General features: G+C 42.2%; 4 protein-coding genes and 2 pseudogenes across 4 annotated transcripts; 1 reads left to right on the top strand and 5 right to left on the bottom strand.

Annotated features, from left to right (window-relative positions):
- Positions 1–2,487: 2,487 nt before the first annotated feature.
- Positions 2,488–6,117, bottom strand: cx43 (connexin 43). Its single transcript, NM_001124563.1, is given in 2 exon segments — positions 2,488–3,707; positions 6,053–6,117. A coding segment is annotated over 1 exon segment (1,152 nt). The 5' UTR covers positions 3,695–3,707; positions 6,053–6,117; the 3' UTR covers positions 2,488–2,542.
- A 209-nt stretch (positions 6,118–6,326) lies between these two features.
- Positions 6,327–8,513, bottom strand: LOC110522201 (annotated as a pseudogene).
- Positions 8,514–11,786: 3,273 nt separating this feature from the next.
- LOC110520973 lies at positions 11,787–13,539 on the top strand (annotated as a pseudogene).
- A 4,303-nt stretch (positions 13,540–17,842) lies between these two features.
- LOC110522204 (gap junction Cx32.2 protein-like) lies at positions 17,843–20,795 on the bottom strand. The gene is made up of 2 exons (XM_021600402.2): positions 20,613–20,795; positions 17,843–19,088 (listed from the first exon to the last, which is right to left on the bottom strand). The coding sequence occupies exon 2, from the start codon at positions 19,073–19,075 to the stop codon at positions 18,332–18,334; it is 744 nt and encodes a 247-aa protein (XP_021456077.2). The 5' UTR covers positions 19,076–19,088; positions 20,613–20,795; the 3' UTR covers positions 17,843–18,331.
- Positions 20,796–21,681: 886 nt separating this feature from the next.
- On the bottom strand, positions 21,682–23,852 carry gja13.2 (gap junction protein alpha 13.2). The gene is made up of 2 exons (XM_021600400.2): positions 23,738–23,852; positions 21,682–23,151 (listed from the first exon to the last, which is right to left on the bottom strand). Exon 2 carries the CDS (start codon positions 23,126–23,128, stop codon positions 22,253–22,255), a length of 876 nt encoding a protein of 291 aa, XP_021456075.1. The 5' UTR covers positions 23,129–23,151; positions 23,738–23,852; the 3' UTR covers positions 21,682–22,252.
- A 257-nt stretch (positions 23,853–24,109) lies between these two features.
- gja11 (gap junction protein, alpha 11) lies at positions 24,110–26,256 on the bottom strand. The gene is made up of 2 exons (XM_021600399.2): positions 26,188–26,256; positions 24,110–25,354 (listed from the first exon to the last, which is right to left on the bottom strand). The coding sequence occupies exon 2, from the start codon at positions 25,331–25,333 to the stop codon at positions 24,437–24,439; it is 897 nt and encodes a 298-aa protein (XP_021456074.1). The 5' UTR covers positions 25,334–25,354; positions 26,188–26,256; the 3' UTR covers positions 24,110–24,436.
- Between the last annotated feature and the right edge of the window lie 542 nt (positions 26,257–26,798).

The raw sequence follows: 26,798 nt of genomic DNA on the forward strand, positions 1-26,798 counted from the left end.
TTGAAATGTGAAAATGTGCTAGGACTACTGTTTGGGAATGTGAAAATGTGCTAGGACTACTGTTTGAAATGTGAAAATGTGCTAGGACTACTGTTTGAAATGTGAAAATGCTGTGATTTAGTTTTGCTCATTTTGTTTTACGTTTGAACTATTTCTGCCATTTAGTACTCAACAGTAATGTATTTGCTTTTAAACAGAGAATACAGATGGTTGAAACACATTTAAGATAACTTTATCTTAATTGAGTAAACTGCTGCTCTGTTACTTTTCAAACTCTGGCAACAGTTCTTAATTGGTATCTACTGTTATGTAAATACGTTATGTAATAAATATTTTTATTTTAAATGGTGTGTTTCAACTGTTTTTGTGTCTTACAGTGACATCTTGTTTAAAAGTCCTGATAAAAAGTCATTGTTAAATTAAAAATGTAGATTAATTAGCATTGGATCAAAGTCGAGCTTTTCTATTCGGCTCCAGCCACATGTGGTCTACAGACTGGATCCAAACATGTGGTTTTATTTAGCTTTGTGGAAAGGTTAAATAGGAAACTTGGATAACAGAAAAAAGTGCTGAGTCTTTGCATATTGTGAAGTTTTCAAAGTCTCCAAGGCATTTTCACAACATATACTATATAGTACTTATCATTCTCTTAATATCGAGCAGGGGATCATATATGATTATTTGGGGGGGGGGGGGGGGGGGGGTGTTGTTACCTATGATAGAAGAAAGGCTACTGTTGTCTCAACACATGACAAATGTATCTTTTAACCATGATATCTATTTAATACCTATTTTTAAGGCACTTAGGTTCTGGTGGCCCAATGAGTCTGGACTATAGACATAGACTGAATCAAGAAGAGGAAAGGCAGAATGAGGTTCATATGATGACAGACTTGTAAAGAAAGAAAAAATCTTTATTGGTTAAAATTGCCTTTCACAGATATAATTAATGAGTTTTTTGTTTCTTGCTCTCATGCACTTACACACTGTACAACAGTGGATTTCCATGGAATGACATTATCTGACCCCATTATTAAACAATTGTACACCGAAGTGTGTCTTGTATTCTGAATGGAGGCCCTTTGCTTTAGCCTTTTGAGATCATTGAAACCAGCGGTCACAAAAACAAGCCCTGTCCGAATGTATGTACTGTAGTGATTTCTGCCTGGTGTAGTAACATGAATTAGTAATTTACATATCAGAAAACACTTGCCCCTTTTTTTTCCCTCATATTACACTGTAGTCAATATCTCAGTGCAAACACCATCGTAGCTGAATAACCCATGAAACTCTCTGTTGACGTACCGAAATACCATGATGCAGAATTGGGAGAGAAGAAAAAAACACAGAAAACATGAAAATGTCCAATTGAAATCCCATCTACAAGTGTTTGGTAGTTGAGGAGCTACATTGGCATATACCTTTTAATATATTTGACTAAATATTAGTCTAGCTCTATAAGCAGTCTTCTAAAAACTCACATTGGTGAAACAGTTAGCTTGAATTACAGTACTAAAAATCTATCTCTCAAGCAGCAATGATTACATTGAGTTAAAAAAAAGGTAAAAGACAAATAATCATTCTACTGCCCTCCTCTACCATCCTACAGGAAAGAAAAGAAAAAGCAGACGTACACTTTAAAATGAGAACAAAAATAAAGGCTTTCTTTCAAAGATGCTTCGAGACCCAAATGTAGCAATACGAAACTGTTGCTCTGTATTTCTCTTACAACAACTTGAGTCCACAGTCTGAAAGCAACCTCTTACCCACAAAACCCAAAACAACAAGTATCAAATAAAACAACCGACACCACATAAATTCAAAGTTTATCAGGAAATGACAGTCCACGATAATAAAAGCAACCTCTTATTTGTTGAGAAAATTGTATTCTATTAATCATTTTTTATTATTATCAATAAATATGCAGGTGGGTGTAGTGACTTTAAATCATTTATATGGATATGACCTTGGATAGTAGTACATTTTTATCTAGTGGTGGATGTACTGTTACTAATAAATAAATATTAATTCATGAAACTGAGCATCCTTCTTACAATCCTGTTTCACAAGACCGACTTGGAAGTCATACAGAAGACGAGTGTGACGGAGACATACAAGCCAAATGTTTTCAAACTACTTGCAAAGCATGGAAAAAGACACATTGCTATTATACTGAAGTGCAATCTTTCTAAATGGAATGTAACTGTGTGAGGCCATATAATGAAACCTACAGGTAAAAACGTGATAACTAATACATCGCAAAGGCATATTCTTCTAAAGTGAAACGTGGGCACAGTTATCGGAACAGGGTCACATGCCCACTAGATGTTTTTGTTGTTAAAGCTCGTTAGCTCCACTAGTTTCAAAGTCATCAATAAATGTATAGTACCTCCAACAGTGTAAGTATTTTAACGTCTCTTTATTGACTCTCTAGTTAGGACAGTGAATGGGCTATGCCCCGCCCTGCCCTGCCCCGCCCCGCCCCCCTTGTACTCTCTGTTCTCTGGCACCAAGGCCACCGACAGGGGGGGCTGGGGAGGGGCTAGACATCTAGATCGTCTGGCCTTGGCCGACTGCTCATGCGACTGCTGGCTCGACTGCAGGGCCTGGGGTCCATCAGGGCCAATGGCTGCAGCTCGTGCCCTGGGGTCAGTTTCTTACTCTCCTGGGTGTCGTCAGGGAAGTCAAAGGCCTGTGCATGGGAGTTGGAGATGGTGCTGCCATTATGGCCCAGGCGGTTCTGCTCCGTGCTGTAGTTGGCCCAGTTTTGCTCGTTGGCTTGCTTGTTGTAGTTGCGAACAGAGTTGGTTCTCTCCCCAGTGGCCAGCTTGTACCCCGGGGGTGACATGGGTGACAAGGGGGCAGTGGGAGAGGAACAGCCATTATAGTAGGCATACTTAGTGGTGGACAGATCCTTGGGAGTGGGGCTTAATGTCCCAGTGCCAGGGTAGTGGACGGGCGGTTGTTTCCCCTTCACGCGGTCTTTGATCCTCTTGAACGTCACGTAGAAGAGCTCAATGACATTCAGAACCAGGGAGACCAGAGAGACCACCAGCATGAAGATGATGAAGACGGTTTTCTCAGTGGGTCTGGAGAGGAAACAGTCTACTCTGTGGGGGCAGGGGGACCTCTCACAGGTGTAGACAGCGGCCAAGCTGAAGCCGTAAATGTACCACTGTATGACCAGGAAGCCCACCTCAAAGATGGACTTAAAGAAAATGCTGACGATGTAGGTTCTCAAGAGGGCTCCCTTCATCTTAACCTTCCCATGCTCCTCCAGCCCATGCTTGAGCTTTTTTAACTCAATCTTCTTCAGAGGTACGTCCACATCGCCTCCGTCGTTCTGGATGGTTTTTAGCCCTTCCTCTTTGCGGTTAATCTTCTGCTCTATTCGCAACAGGTAGAACACATGGGCAAGGTAGAGAAGAGTCGGCGTCGAGACAAAGATAATCTGTAGCACCCAGAACCGTACATGTGATATAGGAAAGGATTTGTCGTAACACACATTCTCACAACCAGGTTGCTGGGTGTTGCACTTGAAGGCGGACTGCTCGTCCCCCCAGGCAGACTCCACAGCGGTTCCCAGCACCAGGATCCTGAAGATGAAGAGGACAGAGAGCCACACCTTCCCTCCAGCCGTGGAGTAAGCCTGAACCTTGTCCAGTAGCCTCCCCAAAGCACTCCAGTCACCCATGATGGAGTTTTAGCTGCAATTAGACAGAAAAGAATGAATATACTGTAAGTGTTCAAACATATTCCTATATACAGTAAACATGGTTATATAGCACTATATCTCAAGTTACATTTGTGAATCGGATCAAATCAAATTGTGTTTGTCACATGCTCCGAATACAGTGAAATGCTTACTTACAAGCCCTTAACCAGTTTTAAGAAAATACCTAAAAAAAAATTAAACGTTTTTAAAAAAGTAAGAGATAAGAAAAACAAAGAATTAAAAAGCAGCAGTAAATAACAACAGCGGGGCTATATACAGGGGGTACCGGTACAGAGTCAATGTGTCAAATAAATCTCAATGTTTGAGGAAAATGTGTAACAACTAGGAGTCTTGTGATGGCTGTAGTGACGCACAGAACAAATCCAATTACCGGAAAAGACCTGAACAAGACCAATGTCAACGACCACCTTTCACTATGCTTAATGAATCATCAATCCAGAAAGCCAATTTAAAGGCTATTGTCTTCCTATTGGAAGTAATGAGAGGAGAATCACATTGTGTGGTCCTGCCAGTGTTGATGGAACTTCTTAAAATACTGAGTAAGTGAACAGTGTAATCGTAGATGATAGGGCCCAGATTGGTGAAACACAAGCGCAGACATTTGTTTCCCCTTCATCCGCAGGGTATGAAAACATGCGCCGGGGACCTGTTTCTCAGCAAACCATCGTTTGTTAACAACTGTAATAAACATGAAACAACGTAGAAATAAGAGACGCCGACCAAATGAAAATATGTCAAATAGCGTGTATGTCAGCATTTGTCCATGTTAAATTGTGCCGTACTGTGTAATCTAAGGATTGCTATGCAAATACCCCCCAGTCTCAAAGAAATGTATGGCACATGTTCCGCACATAACACATGCATTTACTAGTCAGCGGAGAAAAGAACTACACGATCTTCATAATAGATGTGTCATTTTTATCCTCATTAACTATCATCCTCAGTAGATATCATTCCCAAAATCTGGTAGAAACTCTACCTGTGCAGCCTATGAAGGAAGTGGACAGTGTACTAAGGCATGATACTGTAGCTCTCTGCTCTCAGTGCAAGCCTAAGACTGGGGACCAACAGCTCTCCTGCTGGAGAGTGTTTGGAACACGCTCTCTCTGAGCCTCGGAGTCTAGAGCACAAGGCCCCAGTTCATTGTATGCATATTAGTGACCTGCCTAGCTTGGCTATAAAGACCCAATTCTTAATGATACTAATGACACTGCACGTCAGATGGGAATCAAGTTCGTAAACGTGAGTGAGTACCATCCGAATAAAGATTCTGAAAGATGTCAGTAAACAAATGAAGTCCCTGGAAGGACTGCACAATAAACAACCATGGATGAGGAGAAGCCATCTGTTGAAGGGTGTACCAACAGCATGGCTTCACTTAGCTAATACTGTACTGCATACTGTGCAAGATGCCTACAGTATAGTGGAAAATAACCAAGGACTGCTTCTTACTCAACAATGATGGTACCATGATAAAAATAAAAATAAACATTAAAAAAATGTTTCACTGAGTCGTTTATAGGCCTATTTAATATCACAGTACCATTTGGAAACTTGAATAATAATAAAAAACAGGTCCATGTAGACATTGCTGGTCTACAGTAAGAACCCCACTGATGCCATCATCCCCCTGAGATCTCTGATCTTGAATTTATGTTATTACGGCAATGTAACGAGAAGTTGGGCGCATAAAGAAATGTGTAAGGTTGTAAGCACATCAGCTCAACTTCAAGATTCCCTTAGATTGGAACTGTGCTCTCGAGATGCAAGGAAGACCTTTAAAGATCTGAGTTGCCCAACTTGATCACACTTCACGAGGATATTCTATAAGGCCAAGGGGAAAATATCAATGAAGCATGTCAATATGCTTGGTTACGATGTAGCTGGTTTTAAAACAAATCAATCCCCAGTTTACAGTTTATAAGCTGTTCAGTTAAAGTCCTCTATAAAGCTTGTAAAAAAATAATAATAATTCCATGCTGCTTTGAGTAACTTGCCTCGGGTTACTCGTTTATCTTAAAAGCACTAAACAGACGAAATTGGTAAAAATAAAACAGCAAAAGAAACAGATGGATCATTTAAACTTTTCATTGTTAAACACAGAAACAATTAAATGTTTTATAAAGGATATATTATGGACCATACTATAGCAGATAGCCTATAGAAATACAATGCGTCTGAATTGGCACAGTGTGTCTGGATTCTGAGCGCAAATGAGTTTCTCCGCATAACTTCTGACAGTGACAAAAATATATATAGATACGAATTTTTACCTCTTCGTGTCAATAATAGCAGTTGATATAGCGCAAAGCTTACCTGGAAAGTTACTGAGAAGTCAGAAGAGAGCCCTTAGGGACTTTCTCCGTCACTTCTTGAAAACAGTCACCGCTATCTTGAAATCCAAGTTTGGGACCACGGAGAATCTGAGACTGACTTGTCAAACTTTCCTTGCTTATAACAGTCCACATACGGGCTGGGGGAGAGAGAAAAAAAATAAACGATGGAGAGAAAAGTTTGGAGTCAGTCACCTGACCCCTACGTCAAGACTTAGACATCCCTACGCTCGGTTTCTGTACTTTTCTTCTACCGAAATGTAATTGTGCAATAGAAAAATGAACCTTTTTTTTTTTTAACAAAGATAAATAGCACCTTTTTCAGACCAGTATGAGTTTACCAAGATCAAGTCTACAGCCTATACTAAAGCGTTCTATATTAGGTCCTGTGGGCAAACCTGTAAACGAGTAGCCTAGTTGTGGAATAGGCTATGTTTTAATGGGTTAAAATAATTCATATTAATCGCATGTAGATCAAAACATGTTTGATAATCTTGTTTTTCATAATTTCTTATGCCATGCTATGTTGTTGTCCTAGGTCTCCCTTTATGTAGTGTTGTGTTGTCTCTCTTACGTTTTGTCCTATATTTATATTTAATGTATTTCTAATCCCAGCCCCCCCATTCTGGCAGGAGGCCTTTTGCCTTTTGGTAGGCCTTAATTGTAAATAATAATTTGTTCTTAACTGACTTGCCTTGTTAAATAAAGGTTCAATAAAAAAATGACGGACCAAAAGTGTCATGAAAGGTAATTTGTGTTGCGTGTGCTTATGTACAAAGACCTAGACCTATAGATAAGACTATAACATATAGCCTATACTGCAGATCAGCAGTGCTGTTCACGTCATCTCAATCACCAAGTTTATGCTGCCATCTAGTGTATGCTCTGGGAATGAGTGGCTGTGTGGTGTTTTTCTCATTTCCGTTTACAGCATACATAGCTTGCCAAACATTTGTCATCACACTGTCAGCATAGAAATGAACTGCAATATGAACAAACACATACTCAATTCACTGGAATGTAACTTTACACTTTTCATATTTCTTGTAGGCCACTCATTACAGTATGCCACTTCACAGAGCAGAATACCATCAAGTGAATCTATTGGAAGCCTAACAACTGTTTTTCTCTTCCTCCAACAGTTCAGCTTCGCTCTGGACTCTGTGTAGTAATGAGTGAGTGCTCTTTATGTCCATCCATGTTACCGTGCCATGCTGATTCAGGATTGTAGAGGGTGGCTGTGTTCTCAGATGAGTTGATATGCAGTGGGCACTGTTTCTTGGCTCCACATTTTACTCTGGTGAAAATCAAATAAAACACCTCGACCACATTCAAAAGCAGAGACACACTGGCCACAACAAGCATGAATATTATGAAAATGGTCTTCTCTGTAGGACGGGACATGAAGCATTCAGCACCCAGTTTGGAACAGGGCTCTTGTTGACATTGGAAGAAGGATTTCATTTCAAACCCGTATTAGTACTGTCCCACAATAAAAGCGAGCTCTAACGCTATCTTAAAGAGCAATTGGGTCATGTAGCTACGCAGCAGTATTCCCTTGATTTAGATTTTCCCCCTGTCATCTGTGTATTTGGGCTTCTTCAATGTGCCATTATCTTCTTGGCTGTGCAGTATGGCTCTCAGCTTGTTCTCCTGGCTGATGACATGCATGGCATGGCCCAGGTACAGAAGAGTTGGAGTGGAGATGAAGATGATCTGCATGACACAGAAACGGATGTGTAATATGGGGAAGATCCAGTCATAGCAGACATTTTTACAACCAGGTTCTTCGTTGTTGCAGTAGAAATCAGACTGTTCGTCGCCCCACACACTGTCGGCTCCAGCACCCAGAACCAGGATCCTGAAGCTAAACAGGACACTTATCCATATCTTCCCAATCACTGTTGAGTGGGACTGCACCTTGTCCAGTAATTTAAAAGATATGACCAGTCCCCCATTGTGGCTTATTAGTATCTATGGAATAAGAAAAGGAGTAGTCTAATTACATTTTATTCAGGAATCCCTTCATAGAGAAATAGTGAAATCCTACTAAGATTATACTTCGACTTTGATAGTAGACTAGTGAGCTGTCAACCCGACTGGAGAAGTACATTAGTTTCATAGGACTATTTTAAAATTAAGTTAAAATAATTTCTAATCAAAATCTATGATAGTTGACTGTATATTTCTATTGATATCTACATTTACATGAGATACTGTATTATCCTCAGTTTGTACAAAACTGATTTACTCACCAGTTTTGTTGCTCAGGTCAGAAATACATTTTCATCAACAAGCCGGAGGCGAGGAATAATGTTTGTGGCCATGGATTAGGATATTGAAAGACTGAAAGGGTAGGCCATTCTTATAAACCTGATGGGTTTGGTCAGCCTGACTCACAGTCACACTGCATGCTTGTTGTCACACTTTGTCACGACTTCCGCCGAAGTCGGTCCCTCTCCTTGTCGACGTCACCGGTCTTCTAGCCATCGCCAATCTACCTTTCATTTTCATTTTGTTTTGTCTTGTTTTCCCACACACCTGGTATTCATTCCCTCAGTACATGTTGTGTATTTAACCCTCTGTTCCCGTAATGTCTGTGTGTGTAATTGTTTATTGTCAGGTTGGCACTCTTCCGGCTGGTTTGCGCCAGGTTCTATTTTAAACCCGTGCTTTTGACAGCCTGTACTTTGTACCTTGTTATTTTTGTACTTAGTGCTGCCTCACCAGTTCTGAGGGCATTTGTTTTTGTGACGCGGTTACGTTCTATTGATATATTGCCTCAGTAAAGTGTCTTGTACACTCATCTCTGCTCTCCTGTGCCTGACTTCTAATGCACCAGCTACACCCACACTGTGACAGAATTACACACCCTTAAGATGGAGTCAGCAGGAGCAGGTGCCTCTGGTATAGGGGTCGAGGAGCACGTCCTGAGCACACAGCGATTATTCACCGCCTCGGCGCCGCCATGGACCACGTCGTCCAGACGATGGACCACTGGGAGAGACAGAGAGTCCCTCCAGCGCCCTCCCCAGCATCACCGGGGTCTCCACTACTCACCCCTTCCACACCCCGGTCCAGTGGGATTCGTCTCGCACTTCCCAGGGAATATGGACGGAACGGCTGCACGCTGCCAGGGTTTCCTGTTACAGCTGGACCTTTACCTGGCAACCATCCACCCGGATCCTTCGGGCCATGAGAAGGTGTCCGCCCTCATCTCATGCCTCTCGGGGAAGGCCCTGGAGTGGGCCAATGCCGTGTGGGGAGAAGGAGATATGGCGTTGGACTATTTCGAGGATTTCACCCGCCGCTTCGACCATCCGCCCGAGGGTGAACGTCTTTTTCATCTGAGGCAGGGGACGAGGAGCGCCCAGGAGTTCGCTATGGACTTTCGAATCCTGGCCTATGGCGCGGGATGGAACGACAGGTCCCTGATCGACCACTATCGCTGCAGTTTGCTCGGGGAGGTGTTTAGGGGTTTCCGTTGGTGCTACTACAGTGGAAAGTCCAGACCAGGTCTCCAGACCGCATTCCCCCCGAATATGCCGATTTGGCTCTCGCCTTCTCCAAAAAGAAGGCGACTCAATTACCAGCCCATCGACGGGGGTATTGTGCAATAAATCTCCTGGTAGACGCTGCACTTCCCAGGAGTCACGTGTATCCCCTGTCACAGGCGGAGACGGTGGTTATGGAAACATATGTCTCCGAATCCCTGCGTCAGGGGTACATTCGGGCCCCCACTTCACCAGCCTCTTCGAGTTTTGTTTTTGTGAAGAAGAAGGAGGGAGGTCTGCGCCCGTGTATTGACTATCGAGGCCTAAATCAGATCACGGTGAGGTACAGTTATCTGCTACCTCTTATCGCCACAGTGATTGTGTCAATGCACGGGGCGCGCTTCTTCACCAAACTAGATCTCAGGAGCGCTTACAACCTGGTGCATATCTGGGAGTGAGACGAGTGGAAGAAGGCGTTCAGTACCACCTCATGGCATTATGAGTACCTCGTCATGCTGTACGGGTTGATGAATGCTCCATCAGTCTTCCAAGCCTTTGTAGACGAGATTATCAGGGACCTGCACGGGCAGGGTGTAGTGGTGTATATCGATGACATTCTGATATACTCCGCTACACGCGCCTAGCATGTGTCCCTGGTACGCAGGGTGCTGGGTCGACTGTTGGAGCATGACCTGTATGTCAAGGCTGAGAAATGCCTGTTCTTCCAACAGTCTGTCTCCTTCCTCGGGTACCGCATTTCCACCTCAGAGGTGGAAATGGTCACCTGAGGGCTCTGTTTACCTCGGCTCCCGTGCTGGCCCATCCGGATCCCTCTTTGGCATTCATGGTGGAGGTGGACGAGTCCGAGGCTGTGCTCTCTCAGCGCTCGGGTACACCATCGAAGCGCCGCCCCTGTGCCTTCTTCTCGAGCAAGCTCAGCCCGGCGGAGCGAAACTATGACGTGGGGGACCGGAAGCTGTTGGCTGTTGTCAAGGCTTTGAAGGTGTGGAGACATTGACTTGAGGGGGCTAAACACCTTTTTCTCATCTGGACTGACCACTGCAATCTGGAGTACATCCGGGCAGCGAGGAGACAGAACCCTCGCCAGGCAATGTGGGCCATGTTTTTCACCGTTTTGTTTTCACCCTTTCTTACAGACCAGGTTCCCAGAACGTGAAGGCAGACGCACTGTCCCGGTTGTATGACACAGAGGAGCGGCCCATGGATCCCACCCCCATAATCCCGACCTCCTCCTGCCTGGTGGCGCAGGTAGTGTGGGAGCTGGACACGGACATTGAGCAGGCGCTAAGTGCAGAGTCCACTCCTGGGCATCTGTACGTTCCGTCCACTGTCTGTGACTGGCTGATCTATTGGGCCCACACGTCACCCTCCTCTGGTCATCCAGGCATCGGTCGGACGGTGCGCTGTCTGAGTGGGAAGTACTGGTGGCCCACTTTGGCTAAGGACGTGAGGGTTTCTGTTTCCTCCTGCTCGGTGTGCGCCCAGTGTAAGGATCCTAGTTACCTGCCCAAGCTACACCCCTTATCCGTTCCACAACGGCCTTGGTCGCACCGGTCGGTGGATTTCCTTACAGATCTTCCTCCCTCACAGGGTAACACCACGATCCTTCAGTGCCAGATCAGACCATCACCGAAGTGAGGCCCCGGTTTTGCACTGGGGGACTGGGTCTGGCTCTCGACCTGAAACCTGCCCCTCCGCCTGCCCTGCTGGAAGCTGGGTCCGCGGTTTGTGTGGCCATTTAAAGTCCTGAGGAGACTGAACGTGACGCGGTTGTGTTCTATTAATATATTGCCTCAGTAAAGTGTCTTGTCCACTCATCTCTGCTCTCCTTCGCCTGACTTCCAACGCACCAGCTACACCCACACCTTGACACACTTTTACACCAATCAGACTTCACTTACGGATTTGACCCATGCAACAATGGACACCTTGAAAAGTGGATGATGCTCCACCCTCACCTCATGTTAACTTCAGCACAAAGAAGAACTAAACATGTGAGATCCAAACACACTCTGTGGAGTCATTCAACCCTCTCTGACTGTGCTGTCTGCAGAAAGTTAATGATTCTTACCGGATGTTTGTCTTATCTGAATGTTTGTGTCAGTACTTGAAATGATTGTACACAGCTGAGATCCTCCATGAGCAAACGCATCTGTTGATGTTAGGCATCTTTGAAAAGTACAGTTGCCTACTCTCTACAGTAGGTAAGAACCAAATACCATGGATCGTGTGAAAACCATGAATCCGCCCTGGCCTTTTGGATTTACAGACATTTGATTACTTCACAGGGATGAGACATTGGGTGTTGACTGACCAATGATGACATATTTAGTTGAAAAGGCAGTTCTGAGGAAGAGCATGAGTTCCGCCTTCCTTGGTTTAAACATTTGTAAAGAGGAATGAAAGTCGTGCAGGGTGTCAGTGAGTATGGGGGTGGACGGTGTTGACATCATAATGATACAAACAGATGTCAAACTGTAAGAGGAGAGAATCCAATTCATCTAGAGAGTTCAGTAGACAATAACTGGTGTGAGGAGACGGTGCTCACCTCTGAGGTGAGAAAGCTGCTTTGGTTTAGCAGTTGTATTCAGCGGGTACTGTATCCTTTAGTTTACATAGAACTTCGGCTGACTACTTTATCTACATTTGTAATAACACAATTATTATCACGTTTTCATGTGTTTTTTTATCTTCCCTTTGACCATTTAGCCAAACTTCAATCATGGAGGACTGGTCCTTTCTTGCCTCCCTGTTGGACAAAGTACAATCCCACTCTACGGTTCTCGGGAAGGTTTGACTGACTGTCCTGTTTGTGTTTAGACTGCTGGTACGGGTGGCAGGGATCGACAAAGTATGGGGAAATGAACAATCCTATATGGTCTGCAAAACACTTTCATCGGGCTGTAAGAGTTTGTGCTAAGACTGGGCATTCCCCATCTCCCACATCTGCTTCTGGGTCCTTCAGATCGTCTTCATCTCCAGCACCACTCGGGTTTACCTGGCTCATGTCAGACACGTCATCCGCATGGAGAACAAACTAAGATACCAACAATCAAAAGGAAATAAATGAAGTGTGAAGTCACCACGAATTACACTAACGACAAGGGGAAAGTTCACATACGTAAAGGGGGCCTTGCTCGTCAGTAACATGTCCCATGTGTTTTTTTAAGATTCTATTTGAGGTTGGATTCATAGTGGGTCAGTGTTCCCTGTATGGCTTCGTGTTGCCCAGTAAGATTAAATACAGTGGATACCCATGTAAGGGAGACCGTGTAGAGTGCTTCATGTCACGGCCCACTGAGAACGCTGTCTTTATCATCTTCCTGCAGGTGATGGCTTGTGTCTCTTTGCCCCTCAATGTGGTCGAGATGTTCCAGCTGATTGGGTCAAAGGTTAGGCAGGGGCGTATGACAAACACAGTTTGATAAAGATGCATTTTGCCAGATGTCCGGTTGAATCACTGTCTGTCTTCGTAATTTGTATAGACATCCATGCTGATGAAAGCCATGCAGTGTAGACCTCACAACTATAACAGTGATCTCTGACTCTGTTGTGTAACACTGATTGAATGTGTTGCATAGATTTTTGTGTTACATTTGTGTTACACCCTTTTATGCGTATGCAGGCAACACTGGGATGTTGTAATGAATAATGAGAAATTGCTGAGTTGTGACTTAAATATCTCATATGTCTAGGAATGTTAGAGGAGATTAGATGCATAGGCTACCGACATCTGGGTTAACAGCGGCAGGTAGCCTAGTGGTTAATAGCGTTGGGCAAGTAACTGAAAGGTCACTGGTTTGAATCCCTTAGTCGACTAGGTGAAAAATCTGCCTATGTGCATTTGAGCAAGGCACTTAACCCTAAATGCTCCTTTAATTTGCTTTGGATAAGACCGTCTGCTAAATTATTAAAATGTGACTGAATTCATTTTTTGTTGTTGTGCGTTTCTTGATTGTTCTGTGAATCATATAATAGTGCTGTGCATTTGCTAAAAAAATGTGCCTTTTCAACAAATACATCTGCCAATTTCTCTGGACCCATGTGTGGCAGTGCGCAAGGGGAGGGGTTACAGGTACCCTCGCGGGTACTAAGATGATGCAGCATGCCAAACTTGAGCCTGCATGCAACAGAGAGGTATGGTTCTCGGAGGGAGTGAGCAGCAGGTTTGTTGAGAGGAGGTCGAGAAAGTGTGCATTCAGAGCCCAATCTACCGATCAAGTAAATGTTAACATGGGCTAATTGACTGACTCTCAGGGAGTGACATATAACAATGGGAAAACTGTTGATGCACTACCAAGTTTAGACATTGCACCGGTGTTCTACTGTTTCAACTCTCAACAGCAAGTTGAGACCGCGATTGATTTTTGCTGGAGGGGGATTGCAGAGATCCAGACATCGGTGTCCTCATATGTAGCTACGGCCCTGGCAGCAACTGAGGCCACAGCAAAGGTAAAAGTGATCTACCGTACAAAATCAAATGTTGGAAGATCTTTAGTGGGCGACCCTCTAGCAATGTAATAACTCATGAGTGGGTCGAGGATGTAAAAGGTGTTTGCGTTATATCACAGCTACCCAGTCGGGGGATTTCTTTTGATTTGTTTTATTTGGAAGGGTGACAGGTAGCCTAGTGGTTAGAGTATTGGGCCAGTAACTGAAAGGTTGCTGGATTAAATCCCTGAGGTGACAAGGTAAAAATATTATCGTTCTGCCCATGAACAAGGCTGTTAACCCACTGTTCCCCGGTAGGCAGTCTTTGTGAAATAAGAATTTGTTCTTAACTGGCTTGCCTAGTTAAATAAACAAGAGATAAAATACAGACCTTCTAGTGTTTGTTCTAACCCAGAGAGTAGGTTGGAGGTTAGCTGGCTGTGATCTCAAGACCTTTGAAGATGAGTATAATACACTCAGAAATGTATTTCCTGAAAATGTCAAAGATAAAGCATTATGTAGACTTAAAGAAAATGATTAGACCAAGTCCTAACCCATCTTCCCTAGATGTACAGCCCTTCACTGGGTTGATAAGGGAACTTCTCAGGGAAAATCTAAATCACATCATGAGGTGCAGGATCCAGTTGATTGTGAAACCACATTGGTTATGAATCAGACAGACCCAATACTAGTACAGCTACTTGAAGCTGTTCAAACTCATCATAAAACACTTGTGGATGACGTGGCTAAACAACCAATTTGTTTAAAATGTTAATGTTCTAGCCACATAGCCAGGTGTTGTAACCAGAATGTGAACCCCAACCTAGCAAGGGGGCAGGAGCCAAACCATGCCAGCTCGGCCGAGGGCCGCGTGTCGATTGTGGAAAACCGACACGGTTTAAGATACAAACTGTTTGATTGATACAGGTTCCACGGGGTTCATTATCACAGAAAGTTTCTTTAAAGAAACCTACACCTTGAAGCTGATAGTGTAGGTCTGCTGTCAGATTGTAGTTGGCTTGTGCTGAGGCAGAAAAGGGTCTAGACATTCCTTATGTAGTCAACCTAGAGTTGGATGTAGTGTAGCCGCACTGCTTCTTGACACACTGCTCACTTAACCCGGAAGCCAGCTGCGCCAACGTGTCGGAAGAAACACTATACAACTGGCGACCGTGTCAGCATACATGTGCCTGGCCCGCCACAAGGAGTTGCTAGAGCGCAATGGGACAAGGACATCCCAGGCGGCCAACCCCTCCCCTAAACCGGACAAACCTGGGCCAATTGTACTCCGCATTATGGGTCTCCCGGTCGCGGCCGGCTGCAACATCGAACCCGGGTCTGTAGTGACGCCTCAAACACTGCAATACAATGCCTTAGACTGCTACCCATTTCGGGAGGCTGAAACAGGGAATTCTGTCATGCCTGCTCCCACTCTTCCCCCCCCCCCCGGACGCACGAGGGCGCCGGGCTCCCCGGTATTACGCACTCCTGCCACCATCATTACGCACACCTGCTTCCCTCGTCACGAGCATCAGCGATTTATTGGATTCACCTGGACTCAATCACCTGTTTATTACCTCCCCTATATTTGTCAGTTCCCCAGCTCTGTTCCCCTCTGCTGCATTGATTGCCGTCTGTCTTTGTATATCCGTGTGCTGATGCTGTTCCTGTCTTGATCCATGTCTGCTCCTAATTAAATGTTGACTCCCCGTACCTGCTTCTCGACTCCAGCGTTGGTCCTTATAGAATTCTAGTGGTCAAGGACTCCATGGACCCAGATACCAGGGAGAGAAAAGGGGAGGTTCCAGGACTAGTGGGAATGAATGTAATTCAAAATGATTATATTATCAGCATTCTCAAGCAGCATCATGGTCCAAAGTACTGCCAGATACCAGTGTGAAGCCACATTTAGGCAGGCCTTAGAGGTATGTTGAGCCTAGGACAAACAGGACAACAAGTTTGTAAATCTTCTCTCCCCTGCACACCTTTTAATCCCACTATGAAGTTGGTCTCAGCCACTGGCTGCCAGGTTGGGCTGAGCCCAGGGGCACCAGTACTATTAGAACCTTTGACACTAGAGGAAGGTGACTTACCAGCGGGTATCTTAATCACCAGTGCCTTTATAGTTTAAGAAACAGGCCAGTTAATAATGGCAGTTATGGATGTGGGGGTAGAGAATGTGTATCTGGAACCAGGTATGCATTTAGCTTCCACCCAGTCAGCAGAGGTGGTGTTTAGCAGTTCAGAAACAGAGGTTATGTTTACAGATATTCCTGATGAGAGTAGGTCTACTGTATTCATAGATTATCAGGGAGACTTGCAGTCCGTATTCCTCACCTATAGTCATTGTTATGAGGAAGGGTGGCTCAATAAAGATGTGGATGGATTACAGGAGAATGAATGCTACAACGAGATGAGATGCTTACCCACTCCCAAGAATTGAACAATCCTGGATGCACTGAGTGGCACCTGCTGGTTCCCCACGCTGGAGCTGGTGAGTGGCTTCAACCATGTGGAGGTGGCAGAGAAAGACAAACACAAAACTGCTTTTTTCCCCGGATGCCTGCGACACGGGACTAGGGGCCCAGGTACACGATAGAGAGGAGCAAAAAATTAAATAACAAACTTAAAAAAACATCAACAATATGACCATACATATTTGTGTGCGTCACATTAAGCGACTGAGCTTGAGCGGGAGGTTTGTTGAGAGGCAGCCTCATGTACAGGCCGGCGGGTTTATTTAAAGTGTGCATTCAGAGCCTCAGATCCTATCACGGTTTTAATTTATTCCCAGTATTTATTGACATCTATTCCTGTATCATGGTATGACCCAGTAGCTTATTTGCATCATAGTCTTATATCCTAGTAGCACCCTCAAGTTCAACACTATGTGCCCTGTCTTTGTATCGCTCATTCTTTTTGTTAACAATTATGAATTATTGTGTAATTCAGAGTTTGAGTAGATTTACCCATGCAGCACGTCAGGTGTAAAAGATTCATCTGGAGTTCATTGTGCTTTATGCAGCTAGCTCTCACAGTCTCACGTTAGAATTAAAAGTTCGTCCATGTTTCTCAAATGTAAAATATTGAAGTTGTTGAAAATGTAACATTTCTAAGTGTTTAATGTTAAGGTTAGGCATTAACGCCGAATGGTTAAGGTAAGTGTTAAGGTTTGGGATAGGCTTAAAACAAAAATCTCAAAAACATCTTTCTATCGCTGGCTTTCAACTTGCAACCTTTGGAATCAGAAGCAGATGTGTACACCGATCCACCATCCCCAATGCCCTTGCAAATCCGAAATCTACTTGAAGGTAACAGCGCTCACTGTTGCCCCTAGTGGCCAGTTTCCACATCATCTCCCGACTCTCAAGCAAACTTTCACTGAATAGTACAGACAGTAGATGATTCACTTGTATTTCAAATCTAACAGATGAGGTACTTATACTGGCGTCTTATAAAATTAAACCATAATTGACTTGTAATATACTGTACATTCCTGCAGATATACATATAGCGTGTAGTCTACAGCCTCATTGCACACACATTTGCTACAGTCCATTATCACCATGAAGATTTTGTTGCACCTCTTGACCGAAGAAGACTATGCTATATTTACAGCTTACATTTTGGTCTGAGTCAATCAAATCAGTGATACAGTATACACATCATAGTCTAGTTTTGCTGCACAATTTACTTTTTTATGTGCTGTACATACAGTATATTGTCAGGAGAAAATATTATGGTATAAAACATCACACCAGACACCTGTTTATAGTTATTTAAATGTTTTCCTCACCTTATAACATAAAATACACTCTAGGCAAAGCTCACATTTTTTGAATTTTATTTACAACCACATAAAATAAATACAAAAATCAAACTGACATATTTACAAATATTGAAAGTCACAAATATTTTCTGGATTTTGTTTTGGTCACTTCGGTCAGTGTGGTTTCAATAACCCAAACAATGTATGATGAATCACATTATATTAAGATGATCACATGATCACAAAAAGCCAATTCAGGACCATCTCACTGAGGAGCGACAAGACTGCTGAAAATTAGGTTGCGTTGCATTTGATTTCCTTCTAGTGCACACCATGAACAAATACAACATGTTGGCTTGGTTTACCAGAGGACAATAAATCAAGCTCAAAGTTTCAGTCCTGTTACACCTACTGCATCATATTAACCCATACTTATAGAATCAAGCCAAGCCTAACAATATTTTTTAGACACTGCATTATTTTAGGACGGAACAGTTTCAGTGTCATCCTTTCTCTGCCACTGAGTAGCTGAGTGGTGATCAATCAATCAGGCAGTACTGCCCCCATCCAGATAGCTGTGCATTGCGATGGCTGGGACTTCTTGGGCTCGTCTTCTTGAGCCAGAGCCACACTTAGAGCATATCAGATAAAATATCTCCACCACATTCAGCAGCAGAGATACACAAGCCACCACCAGCATGAAGATGATGAAGATGGTCTTCTCTGTTGGTCGTGACATGAAGCATTCTACAGTGAACGGACAGGGAGCTCTGCTGCATTCAATTTTGGGGTCCAGAATAAACCCATACAAGTAATACTGACCCACTATAAACGCTATCTCAAGCAGAATCCTGAAGAATATATTGACTGTGTAACTAGCCAGCAATTCACCTTTGATTTTGACATGACCCTTCTCATCAGAATACTTAGGCATTTTCCCCATCTCATTGCCTGCCTGACTCAGCCATTGCCTCAGTTTGTTCTCCTTGTGGATGACGTGCATGACATGTCCCAGGTACACCAACGTTGGGGTGGAGACGAAGATGATCTGAAGGACCCAGAAGCGGATGTGGGAGATGGGGAAGGCATGGTCGTAGCACACGTTCTTACAACCAGGCTGTTTGGTATTGCAAATCATATTGGACTGCTCATCGCCCCACACCTTCTCCGCCCCTGCTCCGAGGACCATGATCCTGAAGATAAACAGGACGGTCATCCAAACCTTTCCAATGACCGTGAAGTGCGACTGCACCTTGTCCAGCAGCGACGACAGGAATCCCCACTCTCCCATTTTTTTGCTCTGGCTAGAAAGACGTAGGAAAAAAACATAAATGTATACGTTTGGGAAAACAAAGCGAAAGGTTCAGTTACACTATTGGCGACATTCTGACAAATGATTGGAAATCTATGATGAGAATGAATGAAAAAAAATACCAGAGAAGATGAACAGAGAGCAGACTGTGTTACGGAGAGAAGAACACCAGCGCTTTATGGGATGGTAAGGCTATTTCTTTGAGTAAAGTAAGCTATAAAACACATGGCCTAAATGGAGAGATTCCACTGTCTGTTATCAAGAGATTAAGTATATCAGTCAAAATCTGATGTATAATATTTTAGCATCAGACATTATAATTCAGTTTTTCAATAGGAAAATATATAACTTTTTTTATTTTTTATATGTGCAGTGCATTACAGTCAGACCCAACATTATTGGTATCCTTGATAAATGCACACTCTATAAAATAAATAATACAAATGCTAAGCTACAGTATATTGTAATATTATTTTATACTAATAGAATTGCTCAGAGATTTTGTTAAACAAGTTAAAAAATCTAATGTTAAAAAATCTAATAAAAGATACTGGTCAAAATGACTGGCAACCCTGTTTTCAATAGCTTTCAATACCTCACCTTGCGAGGATGATGGCACTAAACATGTCCTGGTACTTGGTAAAGGGCCCAAGGACCAGTGAGAGGCAAAATAGCCCCATAACATCAAAGATCCACCACCAACATATTTGATGTTATGGGGCTATTTCACTTCCACTGGTCCTGGGGCCATTGTTAATAAGGTCATACGCATCATGAACTTTACCCAGTACCAGGACATTTTAGACCTGGTTGCCTCTGCAAGGAGGCTAAAAGGGACAAAAAGTGCATCTTCCAGCAAGACAATAACCCCAAGCAAACATCAAAATCCACAAAGAAATGGTTCCTTGACAACAAAATCATCTCAGCCTCCGGACTTGAACCCCGTTGAAAACCTGTGGTTTGAATTGAAGAGGGGATCCCAAAAGCACAGACGAAGGATATCAAGGATCTGGATTCTGTATGGAGGAATGGTCTAAGATACCTCCCAATGTGATCTCTAATCTAAATCTCTAAACTACTGTATATCTCTTTCTCTGAGCAATTGTCATAGAATAAAATAATTTCTATATTTGTTTGAGAATTACAATATAGCTCAGTATTTCATACTCCCTTTTCTTGCTCATCTTTATCAAGGGTGCCAATAATGATGGGCCCGACTGTACATTCTGTTTTGAGTATAATTTTTTTTTTTTACAAATTATTTCGATTTATTTGTATGATATGCCCAAAGTATGTAAGTGTAAAATGTCCCAAATACCACAAAATCATTATTTCAATAAAAACTCAAACTTTTGTTTCTAGGTTAATTAAAGATATGTTTAAGCCTAGGTTATCCCTCTTACAATGGTTCAAGCGTATCCAGAAATCATTTTGCTTTTGGTGATATTAGATTAGCATTCTTATGTGTTTTCATGTAAAGGGAAAACAACAAAATAGTTCATAAAATATGTCTTACCTTTATACAGACACCTGGGCAGAACACAATATCCACCAGTTGTAAGTGGCAAATGTTCAAACGCTATGTACTGCTACTAGTTTACCTTGAACTTCAGTTCTGTCGAATTACACAATTGTCTTGTCGTGCGAGCTGACACGTTGTGCTTGGAAATGATACATCTTCTGTTTAGAATTATGTGTTCCTGGGAATGACTGTACAAGTTAATAAATGGCAAAACAATGATAAGGTACATTTTAATGTTGAGTCATTTTGTATTTCCAAATGAGCCAGTAATAACCATGAAATTGCATTGTAATCTAAGCCATAGCCTTTGCTAATGATTCTCATTGACAATGTGGGTGGTCCAGGTCTAGGTAGGCAAAGGGTAATATAAGTTCATGAAATCTTAAATCAATATTTTGGGGGAGGAGGGGGTTTTCTTTGGATAGTTTTCAGAGTATACCGTATGAAATTGTATTTGTGTTGTTGACAATGCTCTCTCAGAATATGTGCCATGATTGACATTAATAGAGTTCTGGCAAAAATAAGGATACTTATTTTATTATACTATAGCTATAAGCCCCTTTATTGTGAGGGTTGGAGGATGTGCCATTCTTCATTTTCAAGTTGTGCCTATAGCAATATTTTCATATGCAGTCTTGCACTCCTAGAACATTTATCTGGATTGGTATTTTGGCAAAGTTCTGGTATGATAACAAGCCACTTTATTTTGAGGGTTGGGAGACATACAGATGTAGGATCTTAATTTGAGCCAGTTTACTACAGCAGGAAAATAATCCTGCAGCAACAGGAAATGTGAATTATTAGGTGGATTATAATTAATGGATTTTTTTGTAGGGGTTGATAAACCTTAAATACACTACAGCAAGAAAATAGTGATCAAATTAAATCTTGTTCTTCAGTGATGTTCATTTAAAAGCAATATTTCCATAAATGCTGTCCTAAGAGACTCAACTATTCATGTGTATTATTGTAACATGTTTCAGTGATTGTTTGATGAGTTTTCAGTCTCTAAGGTTCATGCAACCACCATTAATACAAACATTTAAAACATTATTTTTTTTACAATATATTTTATTTATTCCTTCAAAAAAAATAAACACTGCATATCTAGATTGTATTTTAGTTGTTAACATTCATCAGGCAATATACAAATAATTTCAAGACCCCAGGTGGTAGGGATTTTGGCAATGAGGCCCTTTATCAACTTCTCCATGCTAGCAGATACCCATAGACTTCCAGTCATTGTGCTAACGCTAGTTAGCATGGGCTCACTAAACCTCTAACTTCCTTCATACTGGACATGGAGACATAGAAATAGTATCCACAAATTCATCTGTCTGGGGAAATAGATTTACAAAATCCCAAAGCTTCCTACAACAGAAAATGTTACATAGAACATACCATTGGGATATAATAACTGAATTGCACTTCTATTCAAGGTGTATTGCATTGAACAGTAAACATTCACAATTGAACAGTAAACATTCAACATCAATACATAAAATACACTAACTACTAGTGCACTGTGTTTAAATCAATAAACATAAGAAAGCAAAACAGGTAGTGTATTCATTCAGATTTTCAACAATACAAAAGATCAAGATACAATCATGGCTAATTAACTTTCAAGTGTCTTAGTGGTCACCTAGCAACCTTTTCTCTTGTGTGGCTCCGTCCAGACTACCCCCTAAACTCTGCCCACTCTCAAACCCCAGGTTCATCTTGTTCTGTCTCAGTGGGTCCATCTCAGTATCCACGCGACCAGACCACCCAGAGGAGTGGAGGGTGGCGGGGTTCGCTGCTGACGTAGTGTGATGAGTGCGCCCCTTGGAGCCGCCACATCTCACTCTTGTGTAAAGCAGATAGAACACCTCAATCACATTCAGAGCCAGAGACACACAGGCCACCACCAGCATGAAGATGATGAAGATGGTCTTCTCTGTGGGACGAGACATGTAGCATTCTACAGTATAGGGACAGGGAGATTTGGAGCAAGGGAACATGGGAACCATGACAAACCCATACAGGTAGTACTGGCCAACAATAAAAGCGATCTCTAGAATGATCTTAAAGAATAGCTGGGTCATGTAACTGCCCAACAAATCTCCCCTAATTCTGACCTTCCCTGCTTCATCTGTGTATTTGGGCTTCTTCAACGTGCCATTATCTTCTTGGCTGTGCAGTATGACTCTCAGCTTGTTCTCCTGGCTGATGACATGCATGGCATGGCCCAGGTACAGAAGAGTTGGAGTGGAGATGAAGATGATCTGCATGACCCAGAAACGGATGTGTGATATGGGGAAGATCCAGTCGTAGCAGACATTTTCACAACCAGGTTGTTGCGTATTGCATATGAAACCAGATTGTTCATCGCCCCACACGCTCTCCGCTCCAGCACCCAGAACCATGATTCTGAACAGGAACAGGACACTCATCCATATCTTTCCAATGACCGTTGAGTGGGACTGCACCTTGTCCAGTAACGTGGAAAGAAAACCCCAGTCTCCCATGTTTGCTGATGTTCAATGGCTTTCTGAAGAGGAGAAGAAAATAACCAGTTAATTAATTTGACAGGAGAAGGCCCATCTTATTAATGAGTCAGGTTGTCAATGTTTTCCACTTCTCTTGTTATCCTTAATCATTCATTTGATTTTTGGGGCATGCACACAATGGCATCAAGACCAAGTTCCTAAAACTGATATCCCTCTATCATTATATATATATATATATATATTACAACATTGTATGTAATAACCCTTCTGTATTGAAAGATAACCCTCATTCAAAAACAAACTTAAAATGTAAGCTGTTAGTCACATAATGAAAAGCAACAAAAACGCACATGACAGGCTAGATCATAGTTCATGTCTAGTATGTATTGATTATGAGGAAAAGTTGATGTATGCCTTATTTACTATTAATAATATGTTCAGATTTTATGATATTGCATGGTAATCAGTACACCCCAAACACCTTACGTACTGAACAGTCTACCACTATCATAACTTAAATAAAAATGAATTAGATCCAAAAGAATTACAGAACAAACTACTACTTGTTTTTCTTAAAAATGACTCAAAGGATAGGAAAATGTGAAGTGAAAAAAGTTGCCACCCTACCTGGTCCTGACTCTATGGAGAATATACCTCTTAGACCAACTGATCACTAACATGAGTTGAACCTTGAGTTTTGGAGGATGGTGGTAAGGATTGCGTCAGGTTCCCTGTCACGTTGTCATAATCATCTAATTCAATTTTAAAAGTTAACCTGTAAAGGACTAACAGGAAGAGCCATATATGATGACTGACAGAAAGATACACACCCACAACAATAAGAAGCATGCACTCAACAGACTTAACAGGAACACATCTAAAGAAATTATATTGTATTGTAATGAATTGATAACACAGAGCCCGGAGTTGTTCCTAAAATAGGCATCATGGTGTCCGAAACATTCAAACCAAACACAATACGAGCCAGAATAATTTCCTTATAAAATAATAATTTATTAAATCAAGATTACAGTGTTATGTGAATGACATCTACATATACATGCAATGTCACAACCAATAATACAAATCCCAAAGAAATATTTAGAAAATTAAGAAATGCATCTAATATAAAGAAACATATTTATATTAGACAATATATTCCCCGTGGTACAAGCTCAAACATGAATCCTTTATCACATAAAAACACGATGAATATGTTACTTAATGTTTAGGAGAAATATATATGGCTGTAGACTGGCATGCAAATCATTGAGTCAACATTACAAGCAGGTTTTGTGAAAAAGAATGTGTACAAAAGCTGACACCTTAGATGTGGACTTCCCCCATGTTAGCAGTGTTTTCCTCAGAAGCCACACTTTTCGTCACCCCACTGCCCAGCTTCCTCCCCTGCAGCTCCAACTCCAGATTGACCCAGTTCTGGATCATCTGGTCTTTGTTCTCAAAGGCCTTCCTCTCCAGGACAGGGGTGACCGGGGTCACCGTGTAGTCCTGCCGCCTGTCCAGACACTCTTTGACCGATTTGACAAACAGGTAAAAGAGCTCAATGAGGTTGAGGAGTAGAGACACACAGGCTACCACCAGCATAAACCAGATGAAGACGGTTTTCTCTGTGGGTCTGGACAGGAAGCAGTCCACCTTGTGAGGGCAGGGGAAGCGAGCACAGATAAAGCGGGCCTGGAGGGTGAAGCCATACAGGTAGTACTGTCCCACGATGAACCCCACTTCTAGAAGGATCTTCACCAGTACGTGCAGTACGTAACTGCGTAACAGACGGCCACGCAGGTTAATCTTTCCATTGTCGTTGCTGTACTTGGGGACTTTGTAGCCCTTCTTCAGGAAGTTATTGGCCTGCTCATCCTGTGCTTGCTTCTTCATCTTCTCCCGGACTTTCTTCTCTACGTGGATGATGTGGAGGACATGGCCCAGATACACCAGGGTTGGGGTGGAAACGGAGATGATCTGAAGTACCCAGAAACGGACGTGTGAGATGGGGAAGGCGTGGTCATAACAGACGTTCTCACATCCCGGCTGGTCTGTGTTACAGACGAAGTCTGACTGCTCGTCCCCCCACACCTTCTCTGCCCCGGACCCAAGGACCAGGATCCTGAAGACAAACAGGACCGTTAGCCAGATCTTCCCTATGACCGTGGAGTGGGACTGCACTTTGTCCAGCAGCCGGCCCAGCAAGTCCCATTCACCCATTTCGATCAGTTAGACAGTTTGCTGTGGAAAAACATATAATTGATTTATCACATGGTGGATTACTGTTATGACTACAACTGTCAAATGTTTTAAGCAATGTTTTAGAGAATGAATAGATCTCATAACAGCATGAAGTAAACTGTACTAATTAAAATGTATCAATGATTTGTCAATCAAGGTCCTTCTTTATCGGTTAATTTGAACCATTGAGTACATTGATAAGTGAAGGCCCATGAGGCCCAGATATCAGGAGCCATTACAATAACAGACCTTTGCAATCTGGTGGGAACCAAGGACCTGACCTTGTTAAACCCCCAAACATTGATTGCTTTATTCAGGAGGCACAAGACGTTACAATTATTTCCTGCCTTTCCATTACAGTTTCCTGTGCCACAATTTAATTCAGGGTCATTTACTGAACGCATACTCAAAATTGAATCTTTGCCGATCAACATTTTCTGAGGAAAAACCTCTCACTGCAGATAGTTTTTCATCAAAAATGTACACGTAGTCTAAGTATTGTTAAACAGGTATGTTCACATGTTATAAATACTATAATTATAGGCTATGTCATTACTTTTTAGTCATGGTCAGCAAATCTCATCAACCCTTACAAAATATCCCTTTAATGTAAATTTCAATTGATTAACCTCACTATCTATGCATTATGACTGTCTAGTATAGTATTACCAATCAGAGGCAATGCACTTAACTATTTTAAGAGACCTTTGCATTTTCGTAATAAAAGAAGAGACCATTACATCTCACTTTCTAATGTCATGAATGCGATTTGCACAAACCTGGTATTTGATTGTGTAATAATCGTAAGTCAATTGCTTGCTTTTTCAACTTACCAACGGACAAGACTTGCAGAAAGTTTGGAGCTCTCAGTCTCTCAGGTGGGTGATGTCAGAGTGAAGCCGAGAATCCTCTCAACCTTCCCCTCTTATGGAGGCACCATCCAAACCACAACAAAGACTACATATCCCACCTCTTAGTCATGACACCATTCAATGACCTGTGGTAGTGTTGTTGCCCAAGGTGAAACCATAAAATGATCGTTTAGGTTCATATGATATCTACTGTGTGGCTATACCAAACATAGAGGCAGGGTATGCCAATATCCGAGAAATTAAGCTTTAAAAGAAAACTAAAGTGAGACAGTGCCAACCTGCAACAAGATTGAATTGACTACATATCAAATATTGATTTTCATACACAATATGTATTTTGTGTGTCTAATAATTAGACATTTTGCCATTTCTTTGTCAGTTGTTACTTTCTAATTCTTCCATCAATTGTTTTGTTTTTAACATCAGACTTTGCTTCACATGTCCTTGTGAGGATTACAGACAATGACTGATCACATTTTTTCTAAATAATATTTCATATGTCAAGATGGTTGATCTTTCTAAATAGAAATGATTTACAAAACTATCTTTGTTGTTAAAAACGTAGATATGTT

The sequence above is a fragment of the Oncorhynchus mykiss genome, chromosome 4 (genome assembly GCF_013265735.2).
Source record: "Oncorhynchus mykiss isolate Arlee chromosome 4, USDA_OmykA_1.1, whole genome shotgun sequence".
Lineage (NCBI taxonomy): Eukaryota > Metazoa > Chordata > Actinopteri > Salmoniformes > Salmonidae > Oncorhynchus > Oncorhynchus mykiss.

Coding starts and splice junctions, on each gene's coding strand:
- LOC110522204 (XM_021600402.2), bottom strand. CDS start 19,075: ATGGGAGAGTGGGGATTCCTGTCGTCGCTGCTGGACAAGGTGCAGTCG.
- gja13.2 (XM_021600400.2), bottom strand. CDS start 23,128: ATGGGAGACTGGGGTTTTCTTTCCACGTTACTGGACAAGGTGCAGTCC.
- gja11 (XM_021600399.2), bottom strand. CDS start 25,333: ATGGGTGAATGGGACTTGCTGGGCCGGCTGCTGGACAAAGTGCAGTCC.